The 14177-nt window shown below is 37.8% G+C and overlaps 1 protein-coding gene across 2 annotated transcripts in view; it reads right to left on the bottom strand.

Moving 5' to 3' along the window:
* LOC130409246 (leucine-rich repeat-containing G-protein coupled receptor 6) overlaps positions 1-14177 on the bottom strand; it is a 76402-nt gene that overhangs the window by 47698 nt on the left and 14527 nt on the right. The window contains exon 1 of one of the 2 annotated variants that reach the window (XM_056733109.1): positions 4398-4488. The exons of the other annotated variant lie outside the window; for it this stretch is intronic. Within the exon in view, the coding sequence (XP_056589087.1) occupies positions 4398-4405 (8 nt within the window). The 5' untranslated portion in view covers positions 4406-4488. Of the gene's footprint in view, positions 1-4397; positions 4489-14177 lie in introns of those variants that run through there. 2 annotated transcript variants of the gene reach the window in all.

Raw genomic sequence — 14177 nt, 5'->3', positions numbered from 1 at the left:
GTGTTGGTATAGCGGTTTCACTGCAAAGACATCTGAGTTTGAACATTTTAGCAAGGTTTTTATTTAGGCACTTTAAACTCTTGAGCCTGCTCGAGCTGACATTGATGCAACCAAACTGCAACATTACTTCATTTATTGTCCCAGGAGGCCTGGAACAGCCGAAAGGGCAGGTTCTCATAACCGAAGACCACCAGGCTTGAGAGGATAAACTGAAACGTCTGAAAATATTCATCATAGGGACTTTGATATTTGGCTGTTTATTTGTTTTGTCAGTGTGTCAACCGTGACAAGGTGAAAAGCTAATTTGCTGTAGATGAGGGCTGGAAAAGTTGACTTGACCGCCGCTGTTTTCCACAGACACGGTGGCATGGAATGCACTCAACACAAACCTGTTAAACCGTAGGGAATATTTGGGATTTGAAAAAACTCCCAATATCGCACACACGAGCTGGTATTCATGACATAATGAGCATTCAACATTGAGGGTTTTGACCGACAGCCTACAGCAGCTACACAAAACAGACTACATATCACTCATATGAGAAATGTAAAAAATGATGTCCATTTTTTACACAAAAACCATCCTGTTTCATTTTGGTAGTGAATAGTTATTAGAAAAGTTAGCGTAACAAGATTTAATACGTTTCTTTAAGATGTATTGACTAAAGATTGGTTATCTAAATTGTTGTCAACAGTGCTAATATACTGCTATTTAGCGCATCCAATATCTTTGAATTGCATGCTTTACTACTAGCAGGAAATCCCAGCCGCATGGGCATAGACTACGTGGGGGACGCAGGAGAAATATTCCCCTCACTTTCAGACGAAGATGATTCTGTCCCCCGCACGACACACCGCCCCCACCACGCAAATGCCGCAAACACAGTTTTTATTTTACACAAAACCCTGAATAAACAATGACATACTATTAACACAGCCCCCAAACCAAGAATGCAAATTCACCTTTTTTTCTAAAAATAAACTGCATAAACTATATTATATCTTAACTATATTAAATATAGTTTTTTTAGCTATTTTTCACAATTTTTTAGCTAACTTCAGTTAAAGTGGCAATCCGCAAGTTTTTTTAATTAAAAATTAACTAAAACCAATTATTGAACAAGTACACGAAAGAACGACGTTTAAAACTGTGTCATTACCCTTGCTGGATTCCTCACAGAAAGCTTGTAATAATAGTTTTTAATTTTCCTTGTCGGGTAGTGTTTCTCAGGAAATCCTTATTTGGTGTCTTTCGTCTATTTCATCACATTCGTGAACAGATCGAAGGGGCTGCTTGCCCGCCAGTGAATGCTCCGGGTGACGGGTAGCATTGTACACATAAAATATTTATTGGAAACTTTTAGTATTATTTATGCCAGTGTTTAGTACTTTTACTTTCAAACGGCAAGCAGTGATGACATCTGGAGTACGAACTGATGAGTGTTTACAAAGAAAAAGGGAACTTGATAGGACTCGTGCAAAAACAAGATTTAATATTGGCAAGGCATTTCAAAGATGGCGTGAACTCTGTGATCTGAAAGGATTGACAATGGATGCAGACATTGCTTTCAGACTTTTTCAGAATTGCTTTCATTCTTCAGAAAAGAACAGGTAAGACATTTCAATATTTCAATAGATAACACAAAAACCGTAGCGCACTTGTTGTGTTAATCCAGACGGGTACAGTGTCATCGGTTGTTCTTTCTCTCTTTGTTATGTTCATTATGATAAATGTAACTTTAACCCTTTTTGCATTCAAAACATCAGACTCATCTGCGCAGTTGAGCAGTGCCGAATCACAACTCACATAAAGAAAATACCTCCTCACATTACTTGCAGTAGCAATTCAAAACTGAGATGGCGACAAAGAGGCCATTCTTAAGGACTGCCACTTTAAATCTGAAAATGCACTTCCGCCCTATCCATCTCAAATTGCATAAATTAAACGGCTTGGCCGGAGCATCCATAAACTGCTTCCCTTCAACTGTCAGTCTGTTGCCGGATTCATTTCAAAATCAAGACTACAACTGTTTTTACACATCAAATCAGAAACGCAAGCCACACCCACTAATTTTCTCCTTTGAAATTATTTTAAATCGGAAATATGTCAGAATACGCAAGTAAAAACGATCACAACTTCCAGTTCACAGGGACTTTAAAGAATTTGATCAAATTTATTTTGACTTATGTGCCAAATCGCCATCTACAGGTGGGATGTCTCCATAACAGACAAGAGACTCAACATGTTATGTTTGGGTAAATTATAATTAATGTTTAAATATTAATTCTTCATATTAAATGGTTATTTTAGTTTGGTGATATGTTTTATCTGGTTCATTTTATTAGCTTAGATATTCTTATGTGCAAATTATTTTTATGATAATTTTTCATTTCATTTCTGTTTTGTAAATGTTTGTCTTTGTTTTGATACACTATAAAACATTGTTTTAATATACAATAAAATTGTTTAGTTCACAACAAAGCCCTGCTGTTGACAACACTTCTTTTAACGTAAAAACAATTCATCATGTGGTTATTCTCTTCCTGCACTTGAAATAACACATGCTTTTTATTGCAATAATTACAATTAATGAAAACTAAGTTTGTTTTGCATCCAGATGGGCATTGTTGATCTAAGACATTAACGGGTGTTTTCAGAGAAAGCCTAACATGTTCTTCACACCATGCAAGCTTCTTATTGCAACCGATGCAATCGAGAAGATATTGTTTTCCTTTGTTGTTTTTTTACTTTTTTAATGAGTAAAAGACAGATGTGACAGGCCCAGTCCCAGTTCACAAGAGGCAATGTGCATTACGCTCAAAAGACCAAAGGAAATAGCTGGCAGACATGAGGCTGAACACATGGTTCCTGATGATTAATATTAAATATGTTCTTGCCATGGTGCGAGTCAGAAGGGCGTTTGTTCAGAACAATCTTGCACCTTCAGCATGTCCTGTGGGAGATGGTATATATAAAGGCTATGTTGCAATCTCCTGGCGTGTGCACATGTGAGGCGTTTGATGCACGGCCTTCAGAGTGATGATACTCATAAACGTCAACATGTGCAAAGAAGACTTAAGTATTTTCAGACAGCTGCTGCCTCTTTCTTTTTATGCATGTGCTTGTCTCTCTCCCTTTTATCGTGCACTAACATAATCTCTGCCGCCAAACTATATACATATTTGATCAATAAATTATGATATAAGTTATGTAGAAAAAGCAATTGGTCTTAATAACTTTCTTATAATAATGTAAGTAATTTTGTGGTCAAATGTCTTTTTTATAAGATGTCTATAGGTCTATTCCAAAGCATTCATTAATCAAAATGAATGAATGCATCAAAACTTATGTTATGTAATATATTACATGATACACATTTGATTTTTGTATTTTATTTTCACTTTTCAGTAGTCTCAGTGTTAGCAACGTTGAATGTATAGTTTAGGCTTATAAACTGTAATCGCCTTTTCAAACAGTGAACGTGTAGAAATGATAATATCCATTCCATTTATGTTTTGGTTTTCTTGCTAAAACTTATTTATTCCCCTTAAAGATTCAAGTTTCTGACATAAATTAACAGCTCTGTGACAGCATAAGCCTTTGATGTGATAAAAAATCAAGCCCAGGAGGAAAATTTTGCCCCTTTATAAAAATATAATTTCTGACACTGTTATGAAGTGAAACTGAAGTAGAGCCTCTTGTGTCCCCCTGCCATGTTTTCATGACTTTATCGCTCTGGACTGAGGTGAAATGCAGGTTAAAAAGCATTTTAGCCGACACATCAGACAACCCTTTCGAGGGAGAGGAACTGCATGTTGAGATTACAGTCTCTCGCTCTTTGTTTTAAACATTTGTTGTTAAGTTTTTAACTTCTGAAGCGAATTCTACAAATGTTGATTTACAACCATTAAGTTTACACTTGAAATATTATGCAATGTAAAAATGAATATCTACTCTTTTACCCAACATGCTGTGGAATTCAAGCTAGGTCAAGCATATGCTGTCAAGAAACCCAAAATTTCAAATTCTGACAATTCTGAATTAATATTTTAATACTAAAAGGATAGTTTACCCAAAAGTGTATCATCATTTCCAAACCGTATGACTTACATTCTTCTGCAGGACAGAAAATAAGATATTTTATTTTTTAACATTATTAACCAGACAATACTGAATCTCATTGACTTCCGTTTTATGAACACAAAACTACTGAAACATTTTCTACATTTCTTCTTTGTTTGTTTCAATGAAAAAATTATAGGTTTTACATGACTTAAGGGTGGACTCATATTTTTGGGTGAATGCTTTGATAAAATATTTGTTGTCATAAGCATTGCATTAAGTCTGCTGAGTAAATACATTTTTTTAGGAGTCTTTAAGTGCAGTATATACTCACACACGCATACATACAGTAATCCAGTGCTGAGGTCAAGACACGCCTGAATTCAATTTTTACATTGCTCTTCTGGTCGTGCAAAGGTAAAAAACGAGAGGAGATCTTTGAAGTGGCTTTTGAGGGTTCTCTCCTTACGCCTGATCCTGTCACAGGTATGCTTTAATCTTCACTTCCTCACACCACCTCATCTTCAATGCCCTGGCATACACTTCACTTTAAATTACAGCCGTTTACTGAATCAGTGTGAGAAAGAATGGTCTCAACCTCAGATACTTGTATGGAAAATCACAAGAGTCTTGAGAGTATTCCAGTTTCAAAAAACATTAAGGCATGTCCAAATTTGACAAGGATGATGATGACCATCATGATGAATTTGATGATGATGATGACTTCTGAGTCAGACCTACCACATCAGCAGAAGCTTTGGGATGAATCCACAGTTAACAGCAAGGAAACTTCTGGGAATTCAGAATTACATCTGACAAATGCAAAATTCCTGCTGAGGAGCATACGAATATGTTTAAAGAAGAAAGCAAGGAAAGTGAGACAGTTCCAAAGATTAGGATCCTGTTTGGAAGAAGTTGGTGCAGTCTCCATGACGAGGAACTTCAAGACCTTTTCGGGTGAATCAAAGTGTGGAGGTCGAAGCTATGCTTCAATTCATCATTCGCCCCAAGCTGACATAATGGCGTATAAAAGGGACGAAAAATAACAATCTTTGCTCAGAAATCAGTTCCCTGTAATCTGCAAACTTTCCATCCACACACACAACGGACTGCAAACCGATAAGCTAATGCTGTAGCTGGTGCCTCATTGTTTGTTGATAAGAACGCCGCATGTGTTCATTAGAGATATTCTGTCTTTCTCACCCCCTTGATGACAGCAACATTTATCAGCACTACTGGAACACTGTGAGCATTGTCAGCAGGTTTCCTGTTTTTTGTTTCCCCTCAACAGACGCTCTTGTGCGTATGACTCGCAAACACTTTCCTGTAGGTCAGGGGCCAAAGCTTCTCAAAGTGTTTTTACACTAGCTTCAGAGGAGACCACCCCAGAGAGGAACAAGTGATTGAAGTTACAGCTTTTCACAACATAACTAGAGATAAAGTCAAAAATCATATTGCCCTTTAAGAGTCACGGTGAGGATAGGGGTTCCTCTTTGTACAATGGACCACTAGGCAATAACAGCTCATGTACAAACCAGACTGCCCTCCATAAATTGACCTGATTTAACTCTACTTAATATGGCTGGCTTCAACTTTTTAACTTTTATTTTATTCATTTTTATGAACTTTATTCAACACATTAAAAGACTGATTATTGATATTACTAAGAATGGGGGGAAATGCAGCTCTCAATCAGAGTTATAGTTTTGTTTTACGTTTTAATATTTTGAATCAGATGTTTTCTTTATATTTTTATTTTTCATGTTCTTTTTTTAGCATATTTATTTTTTTAATTTGATCATTTATTTGTTTATTTCTTGTAATGCTATATAAATTGACTTTTTTTTCCAATTTTTTTTCAATTTTAATTTAGCCTTAGTTAATTTCATTTAATAATTTTAGTGCCTTATTTTAGTTTATTGCAGCAACAACTAGCATTTCATCTACAGTTTTAGATTTTCAAAAAATGTTAAAATTGTTTTAGTTTTAGTATATTGTAAAAACCTGGCTGCTCTAACGAAGTCCCACCTTCAAGTAAAAGAGCCAATCGTCAATTAATAAAGACATTTTATTTATTATTTTGAATAATACAGATTCTCTGGGGCGGGGCCCTATGGACAGTTTCATCGGATGCATCTACCTGGCCCAAAGTTTACTGCCGGTCTGTGTTTGGTTATAATATAACAGTTTATTTATACTTCATTTATATTAATATTTACTAGTATTTTGTCATATATTAATTGTATTTAATTCAATTAAAACTGTTGTTATTGATTGTTTGCAGAGGTCTGCCAGAAGTTACGTTTGGGTCACATAACATTTGTTTATGATGTTGTCGCTGAAATCATCTATATGGAGACTTGTGAGGGACAACATGTGTGAACGCGCTACAGCTGAAATTACATTAAAAAAGGTGCTTTTAGTGCAATGTGATCAAAAACTAAAATCATGATATAGTGAATGTCAGGTTTAATTGTTGGTTGAAAATATGTTACTTAAATGGGATTTTAGTCAGAGATGTTAGAGATATTTGTATTTCCTCGTTCAAGTAGATAGGATTTGATTGAAATAGCTTACCAGTGGTGTTGCGAACATGGCCGCTGAGTGCCACGACTTCCCTAAAGGGACTTTCGTATGAGAACTTGACGCAACCTGGACTTCAACCTGCACCAAAGCACTGGATCTGTCGTGACACCTGTCTGTATGCCAGCGTAACAGTTTTAGATGTGGTTCAACAATAGAGGGTGAAAATTTGGTTGAAGTGTGTGGCTTTCATTAATACATATATCATTGGCTATAAGCTAGAACAGTTTGTACATTATCATTAAAAATCAATTTCTCTGTGGAGGAAAAAATGAGATTTTTACTTCCGAAACCCCGAGAGGTTACATTCACCACATCGCCAATGCCAAGATATGTTCTCCCTACTCTAAAACACAGAAAATAAAGTATCTCTGTCCTGTCAAATCCAAACTGTTTGACCTTTCTCTCTTTCTTGCTACTTCCCACCCACTAAGCCACTACGACCCCCTTCCCGTTCTCTCTCTCTGTCTCGCAATGTCCTTCAGTATTTTCTGCTCCATTCATACTCTCGTCCTACTCAGGCTGGCAGAGCTAATCCTCCCCTTCATCACCTTCCAGCTTTAAAAGCTGACATGTTTAGGTAAACATTACACAGTGATGTGAATCCCGAGCCACTGGTGGAAAGCCACAAGATAAACAGGCCATCCTCAGGTGCTGCTGTCTTCTTCAAAGGCCTGGATCCGTTTCAAAAGCTCTGTCGTTAACACCGCTGCTCTAGTTCTTGTTCTTCGGTCAAACCCAAAAAAAGAGAAGTAGGCCCTCCAGACATATCTGTCTCTACCTCTCTCGCTTCTCGTTCTCCTGCACCAGGTTGTGGCTAAAACTTCTCATGCAATTCTTTTTGCCATAAACACTCTTCACACCATTAGGAAATTGTGTCTATTGTAAGGTAAAAAAATATGTACAAAAAAATGAAAAAGAATCATTTTAAAATAAGGCCTCATTCATTAACGTTAGTTAATACATTGGTTTCTACAAACTAACAAATGGCAACATAGTTTTTGTTAATTCAAAACATTTCATTGTTTCTTCATGTTACAATAGTTTGATTTTGAAAAAATTATGTTAATAATATATAACAAATATATAAAATATGAAATATGTTTGCTAAATGTTGAAATTAATATTTGCTAACAATAATTATTGCTGGAGTATTGTTCATTTATGTAAACTTATGTAGATAAAGTGGCAAACTGTAATGTTTTTGTTAAAAATAAGAAAAAATCTGTTCTTGAGCAACATAAAACAATTATTGTTGAAAATGTCTCTTTAACTTACCACGATTTGCAATAATAACCAACTAATAATGATTTTTTATTTGGGCAGTCAGGAAGGACTTCACAGGAAATGGCAATTATTTTCTAGATATAAAAATATGTAAAGTCAGTTTTTCTCAAACTGGGGGCTTCAAGATGGATCAAGTGTTCCCACAGATTTTGTGCCATATTATGAAATATAGAAATGTATGAAATATTCTATCAAAGAAAAAGATCAGAAAATACCCAGCAACCAAAATAATTGATGTTCTAGCATTGAATAACAGAGTATGTTTTTGATTTAATTAAAATTCTAAGTTTAAGATTATAAGTCTTTGTGTAGGGTGCAACACTTTGCGGGCCCGAAATAAATGGGGTTCTTTTGAGTTTGAGAACCATTGTGTAAAGTCCATACAGATGGTGATATAGAGGCAAAAGTTACAAAATATCTAACCAATATTAACAAATTCAACTTTATTGTAACACACATAATATTGTTTAAACATAGTGTGTTAAAAAACTTGAAAAATTATGATTTATTCAGTAATTAAACCGATTCAGTTCAGATGTTAACAGCTCAATCGGAAAGAAAAATATCAAAATACAAAATATTATGTGTTCCTCACATAAAGCATATTTATTTTCTAATTTACCTTTAATAAACCCTAGATGAAAGAACAGATCCACACACCTCCAAGATTGGCTAATCAAGCTCGTAAATGTTTTTTATTATACAGAGGCAAGTTCCAAAACATTTTCGGGTAATAGCCCTTCCTAAATGCAATTAGCCCTTTAGAAATTTGCCCTGTTGTTTAAAAAATACATGTCTGCACATTCTCCAAAATTCACCTTTTGTGTTCCACAGGAAAATCAACAGCACAAATGTTTGGAACCGCATGAGTGTGAATAAATGATGACAGGATCTAAATATTTGGGTGAACATTTCTTATAAACCCTTTACGTTCCTCCATTCAAAAGTCTCAATGTTGCCACGCAAGTCTCAACACGCCATCCCAGCCAATGAATGTCTTATAAATAAAGGACCACGCTAGTGTGAACAGGAACATGTTCAATTGCTTTGATCATTGAAAGGTGTATTTGGAAAATACACCATACCAGGTTGATTTTGAAAAGAAAATGTTTGCAGAGCGATTATAAAAGAAAAACATGCAGTGTCCATTATGTAATCGGCTGAGGCGAACTCGACATTAAAGGTTTGAAAGGGGATATGATATCCCGGCCCCAATAAATGGAAAACTGCGGAAAATCGAGACCGAAAACAAACAATATTTGCCCTTCCTTAAACACTCAAAAGCCGCCTGGCTTAGCATTCTCCTCACACAAATTCACAATGCAACAGGAAGGAGGAAACAATACTAACTTCCCCTCCTTCTGTTTTCCTAAAGACATGTTTTTCTATGACATACTGTCAGGCTTCCTGAGCTAAATATTCTGCCTTTTGTTGAGCCGAGGGCCTCCCTTTCACTCCAGCACAATGAACAAGAGGACACTCTTTCACCTGAGCGAAAAACACAAGAGGAGGTAAAAGAAGAAGAGGAAGAAGAACAGGGAGGGAACAAGAGAAAGAAAATGAGGACAAAAGAATGAGGGTGGAAAAGACGGATTCTCATTGGCCGACCTTTATTATCCGTATACCACAAATGCTTAAAGGTTTAAAAAGAAGCAGGGAGGGAGGGAGTCAGATGTCTGAGTGGCGAAATTGGATGTTTAGTCTGTGGAAACATCATGGGAGCTGCGCTTTATTTTTCTCATTCCCTCTGGGCATTGGAAGGATGTCATTCCATGTAACACAAACACTGATAGAGAAACAAATTCCTGTTCACTATATTTATTTCTCTGAAGCCTTGATCTAGTTAAAAGGCGCTCACACACTTAGATTGACATTGACTGTATTCCTTCTCATGGCACAAATCTTTTCAAGCGCATCTGAAATGAATAGTTGTTGTTCTTTTTTTAAATCGCTTGTCAGATTTTCTCCAATGCCCTCGTGAATGACTGTGTGAAAAAGTCACTAACAGAAACGTCTCGGCTTTGTGGAGTTAAAAGAGAATTGGTCCCCCGAAGGACTTTTTTTGTGTGCACAAACAGCAAATTGAATTCAGAGAAATTCAAATGTGATACAAACACCAACATCATACGGTAAGCCTACACAACACACACATGCACTTCGGCACAGAAGGCTCACTATGTCTCAGAATTCCCTTTACCTCCCACACGCACACAGCCAGAACAGACATTGTTCTGTTCCATCGACCTCTTTTTGCATATAGACAAAAGATGATGTAATTTGGACCGGAGGCATGAGTCAAAGGTCGCCACGTTTGACAATGCTCACAGGAAGTGGAACGATAGTCCTACTTCCTCCAGACAAGCTTAGAGACATTCACGAAAAGACTGGTCACTCTATACAATAACCGTTAGCCTTTGACCCGCATGCATGTCTCTTTAGCATTTGTTTGAAGTGTGCAACCATAAGTGGACTACTTCTGCCGTTTTCGTTTTTTTCACTAATCCTAGATGATTTACAACATGAGCTGGTTTTCATGCCCTCAATTTCCTTTAGACATCAAATGACAACCTGACAAGCTATTGATATTGTGAACAGGCCCATTTTGGGTTTGTGACCCAGTCGGTGAGAACAGCTGGAAACCCCGATTTGATCCAAGTAGAAGACATTTTCCACTTCAAGTTCATCCACAAAGTTTATCCATTATTATAAATGAAGCTGGCAAGCACCAAGGTATTTGAACAATTGTTTGCAATGAAAATACCTGGATTACATGCAGAATTCCATCATTTATTCTTTCAAGGACTCTTAAAGATCATCTTACCCACAAAAGAAAGCCTCTGGAGTTTGAGATGACAGTTAAAGCGCCTCACCTGTGACTTATATGTGATTCTTGCAGATTTGTAATTCAGTAAGACAGCACTTCTGGACTTTGTCTGAACTCTTAAAGAGCTTGTCAGTTGCACTTTTGCCACATTGCCGCTGTCTGAAATAAAGACAATGTGTCTGACACCTAAGCCTTCACTGCTATCCTCCACGATGACTCTATTTGAAGTGCCTGTGTCCTTCAAACAATCTTGGTATCGGTTTCTGTCACAGTCTGTGAAGGTATAGAGATGACTCTCCCTCTTTCAATAAAGACATTTCGAGCATCTTATGCACCGCTTCCCCCTAGACCCAACCCCTTCCCGTCTTCCACCACCCAGACATTCCTCTACGCCCCCACCACCTTTGTTGGCACTAAGTGTCGCTGTGATCTCCCACTCGCCGTTGTCTCGTCACTCCGTTCTCCTTTTCTCTGCCCAGTAATCCCCCGCTTCCATAGAATGGCATTAGCCGGGAGACTATTATTGTCTTTGATGCTACAGCAGGGATTTGGGCAAGCATTAAGTGTCATTAACGCCGGGACTATTTATCACCTGCCTGCCAGCGGATCTGGCTGCTGCAGGAATAGAGCTTTGAGCTGGCTTTACTCACCGCATTTGGCCGCAGATCTGAGCCCAGGATGGGTGGGAGGGAAGTGCCTGGCCCTCAGAGCACGCTGACTGTGGCCTGCCACGTCATGTTGAGCATGCTGACAAAGTCTTGTGGTCAAGATGTACTGTACCTGGATAGACAAGTGAGCTTCGGGATTTGAGGAAATAGTTTGAAAGCTGTGATATGGTTTTGAGCATTTTATGCGCATTGTTAACTTCTTATTGGAGGAAGTTGTATCCATGTCAAAAAGTTGACAATTTGACCATTTACAAGCCTGTATATGACTCTTTCTTCTGTGGAACACAAAAGAAGACTTTTCAAGTGGTTATGGGTCCCTAACTAGAGATTATGCCAGCTACATTTGAAAATCCCGTTCCATCCTCCTGCAAGGGTGTGCAGATTGATTGACCATTCCAGCATCATTTTATGAAATTCACCACCCAAGAGCAAAGTGACCATCTGTCCATCCCAGCTAAGGCAATTCCATCCCCAACCAAGAGCAAAGACGGACTACTTGTCACATAAATGCTAAATTTACAATACTAAGTATTTAATACTAAACCTGCAACACATGACAACAGTTTGAAGTTATAGCTGCACTCAGTTACATTAAGCCATTGCTATTTTCCCTGCTCATAACATTTCTCTGTTGTCTGATATTGATCATAAAATTAGCCAAATTAGACCTTAACACTTTCAACAAATGAAATTTCATAAATCACAACTAATAAGCTCTCGCTATTTTTCATAAAGATTTACTCCGTAACTTTTAACCAAAGAAACTGAGTGCAGCTGTGACACGTCAGAGGAGACCTGGCCCTCCCTGCTGTTTGGGTTCCTCGAGCAGTGTTGGCTTGCTTGATGGGGAATGGGAGACTGCATTTATTAGATATTACTTATTAGAATGATCTTGCATATTCTAACACCATGCACTGTGCTGTGTTTGAACCTTTTCTGTGTTTTTCAGTTTTTCATATTTTCTTGAATTGAATTGAATTGTCCATAGATGGAAGTCAATGGGGTTCAGTGTTGTTTGGCTGTCAACATTTATTAAAATATCTTCTTTTGTGTTCTGCAGAAGAATGAAAGTCAAACAGTTTGGGAAGATATGAAGATTTGTGTTCCTCATCAAAAATAAGATGGTGAGTAAATAATACGTTTTTGGCTTTATGTCCAAATTGCACCCATATTCGGCCGCTTCTCATTGAAGGTTTAAAGGAGTTCCTGTACATATCATCCTGTCAACAACTCGAGCTCTCACCTTCCTGCTAATCCTTCTGTTGTAACGAGGCTCACTTTGCCAAACATGATTGGTTCGAGGACAGTCTGCTCGGGTCTGGGACCGAACACAATGCCCCCTTTGTGGCATTTCAGAATGGGGGTTGATGACAGGACAGGGGTCCGGCAGATTTCCACGGCGCAGGAGGAATCTCTACAATGCGAGTGCACCCATCATACTCTGTGGGAGTGACCTCAAAACACGCACACATTTGCACAGCCCTGCTCGGAGGAATTTGAGATGGGTACAGTCTCTGATTCATTATAATCTGGAAGAAAAAGTTTTTTTGAACTGGAGGCACTGTCTTTTGTTCGCTCTTTTGACACATAAAGAGGCAAACTTTGGTAAATAGGCTTGGCCTCTTCTAAAGCAGCTCCTGCAAGTATAGACTGGAAAAGCCCCACCGTATCATCAGCTCAAACTTCCTGCCCTCCCATCATCACCTTGTATCAACTCCGCAATCTCAAACCGTGAGCACAAACATTGACACTGACACCTTAGGTCCCTTTATGCCTTTGACAGGAACAGGAAATATCGCTGTGGCTGAGTTAAGTCTGCTCTTTGTCTCTTTCTCCCTCCTTTACTTAAGCTATTGTTGGCATAATAACCTTGTCATCTAGCATCTGTCTCTGGGCAATGTACTTTTGAAAGGTGGGACGAATGAAACCTCATGCCTGCCACCTTCTTCCTCTGGAACATAACTGTATCTTTGTCTTGTGCGGAAGCTGCTTTGTGTTCGTTCACAACGCCACTGCGTGTTTGATTCCTTTGGGATCTCAGCTGAGTATCTAAAAGTGAGGCGTTAAATAGACTATTTACAGTGTAAACACTGTGGTCCAATAATGCAGTCAGCATTACTCTACAGACATTACCAATGGTGTGTGTGGGGGCGGGGGGGAGAGCATTGGGTTAACAACGCCAAGGTCGTGGGTTCCATTTCAGGGATTGCACATACTTAGAAACAAATGTATAGGATAATACAATGTAAGTCCCTTTGTCTCTTTGTCTGCCGAATGCATAAATGGAAATGTAAATAGAGAGAGGTAAGGTAAGCATGTAAGACAGTTATTATTATTTTATTTTATTTGGAGACACATTTAAAGATGAACTTCACAAAGTGCAGACGAAAACTAGACCACATTTCCGGATCAAATGATAAAATATGTTACATTTATGCATTTTTTGGAAAGCTTTATCCAAGGCAGTTAATTGTACAGTGCATCACAAATTACACATTTAATCTGTATGTGTGTTCCCTATAGGTCGTAGCTATGATCTGTGCATCACCAACACCTGCAGGAACATTATAAGAGATTTTCAAAACCCTTAATGTGTTTATTAAATTTGTCAAAAGAATGTGGATTGCGATCCTTAAGAATAATGCAGAAGGAAGTTATTAAGTTGCTATGCCATTGTTGAGGCCATCTGTCTTCCTTAGAGACATGGAAAAAACCGCTGATGTATTGTACATTCATTATGATGTCCTGGGAT

Source organism: Triplophysa dalaica, chromosome 20, assembly GCF_015846415.1.
Source record: "Triplophysa dalaica isolate WHDGS20190420 chromosome 20, ASM1584641v1, whole genome shotgun sequence".
NCBI classification, from domain to species: Eukaryota; Metazoa; Chordata; class Actinopteri; order Cypriniformes; family Nemacheilidae; genus Triplophysa; species Triplophysa dalaica.
This window is presented reverse-complemented; position numbering and strand designations above follow the sequence as displayed.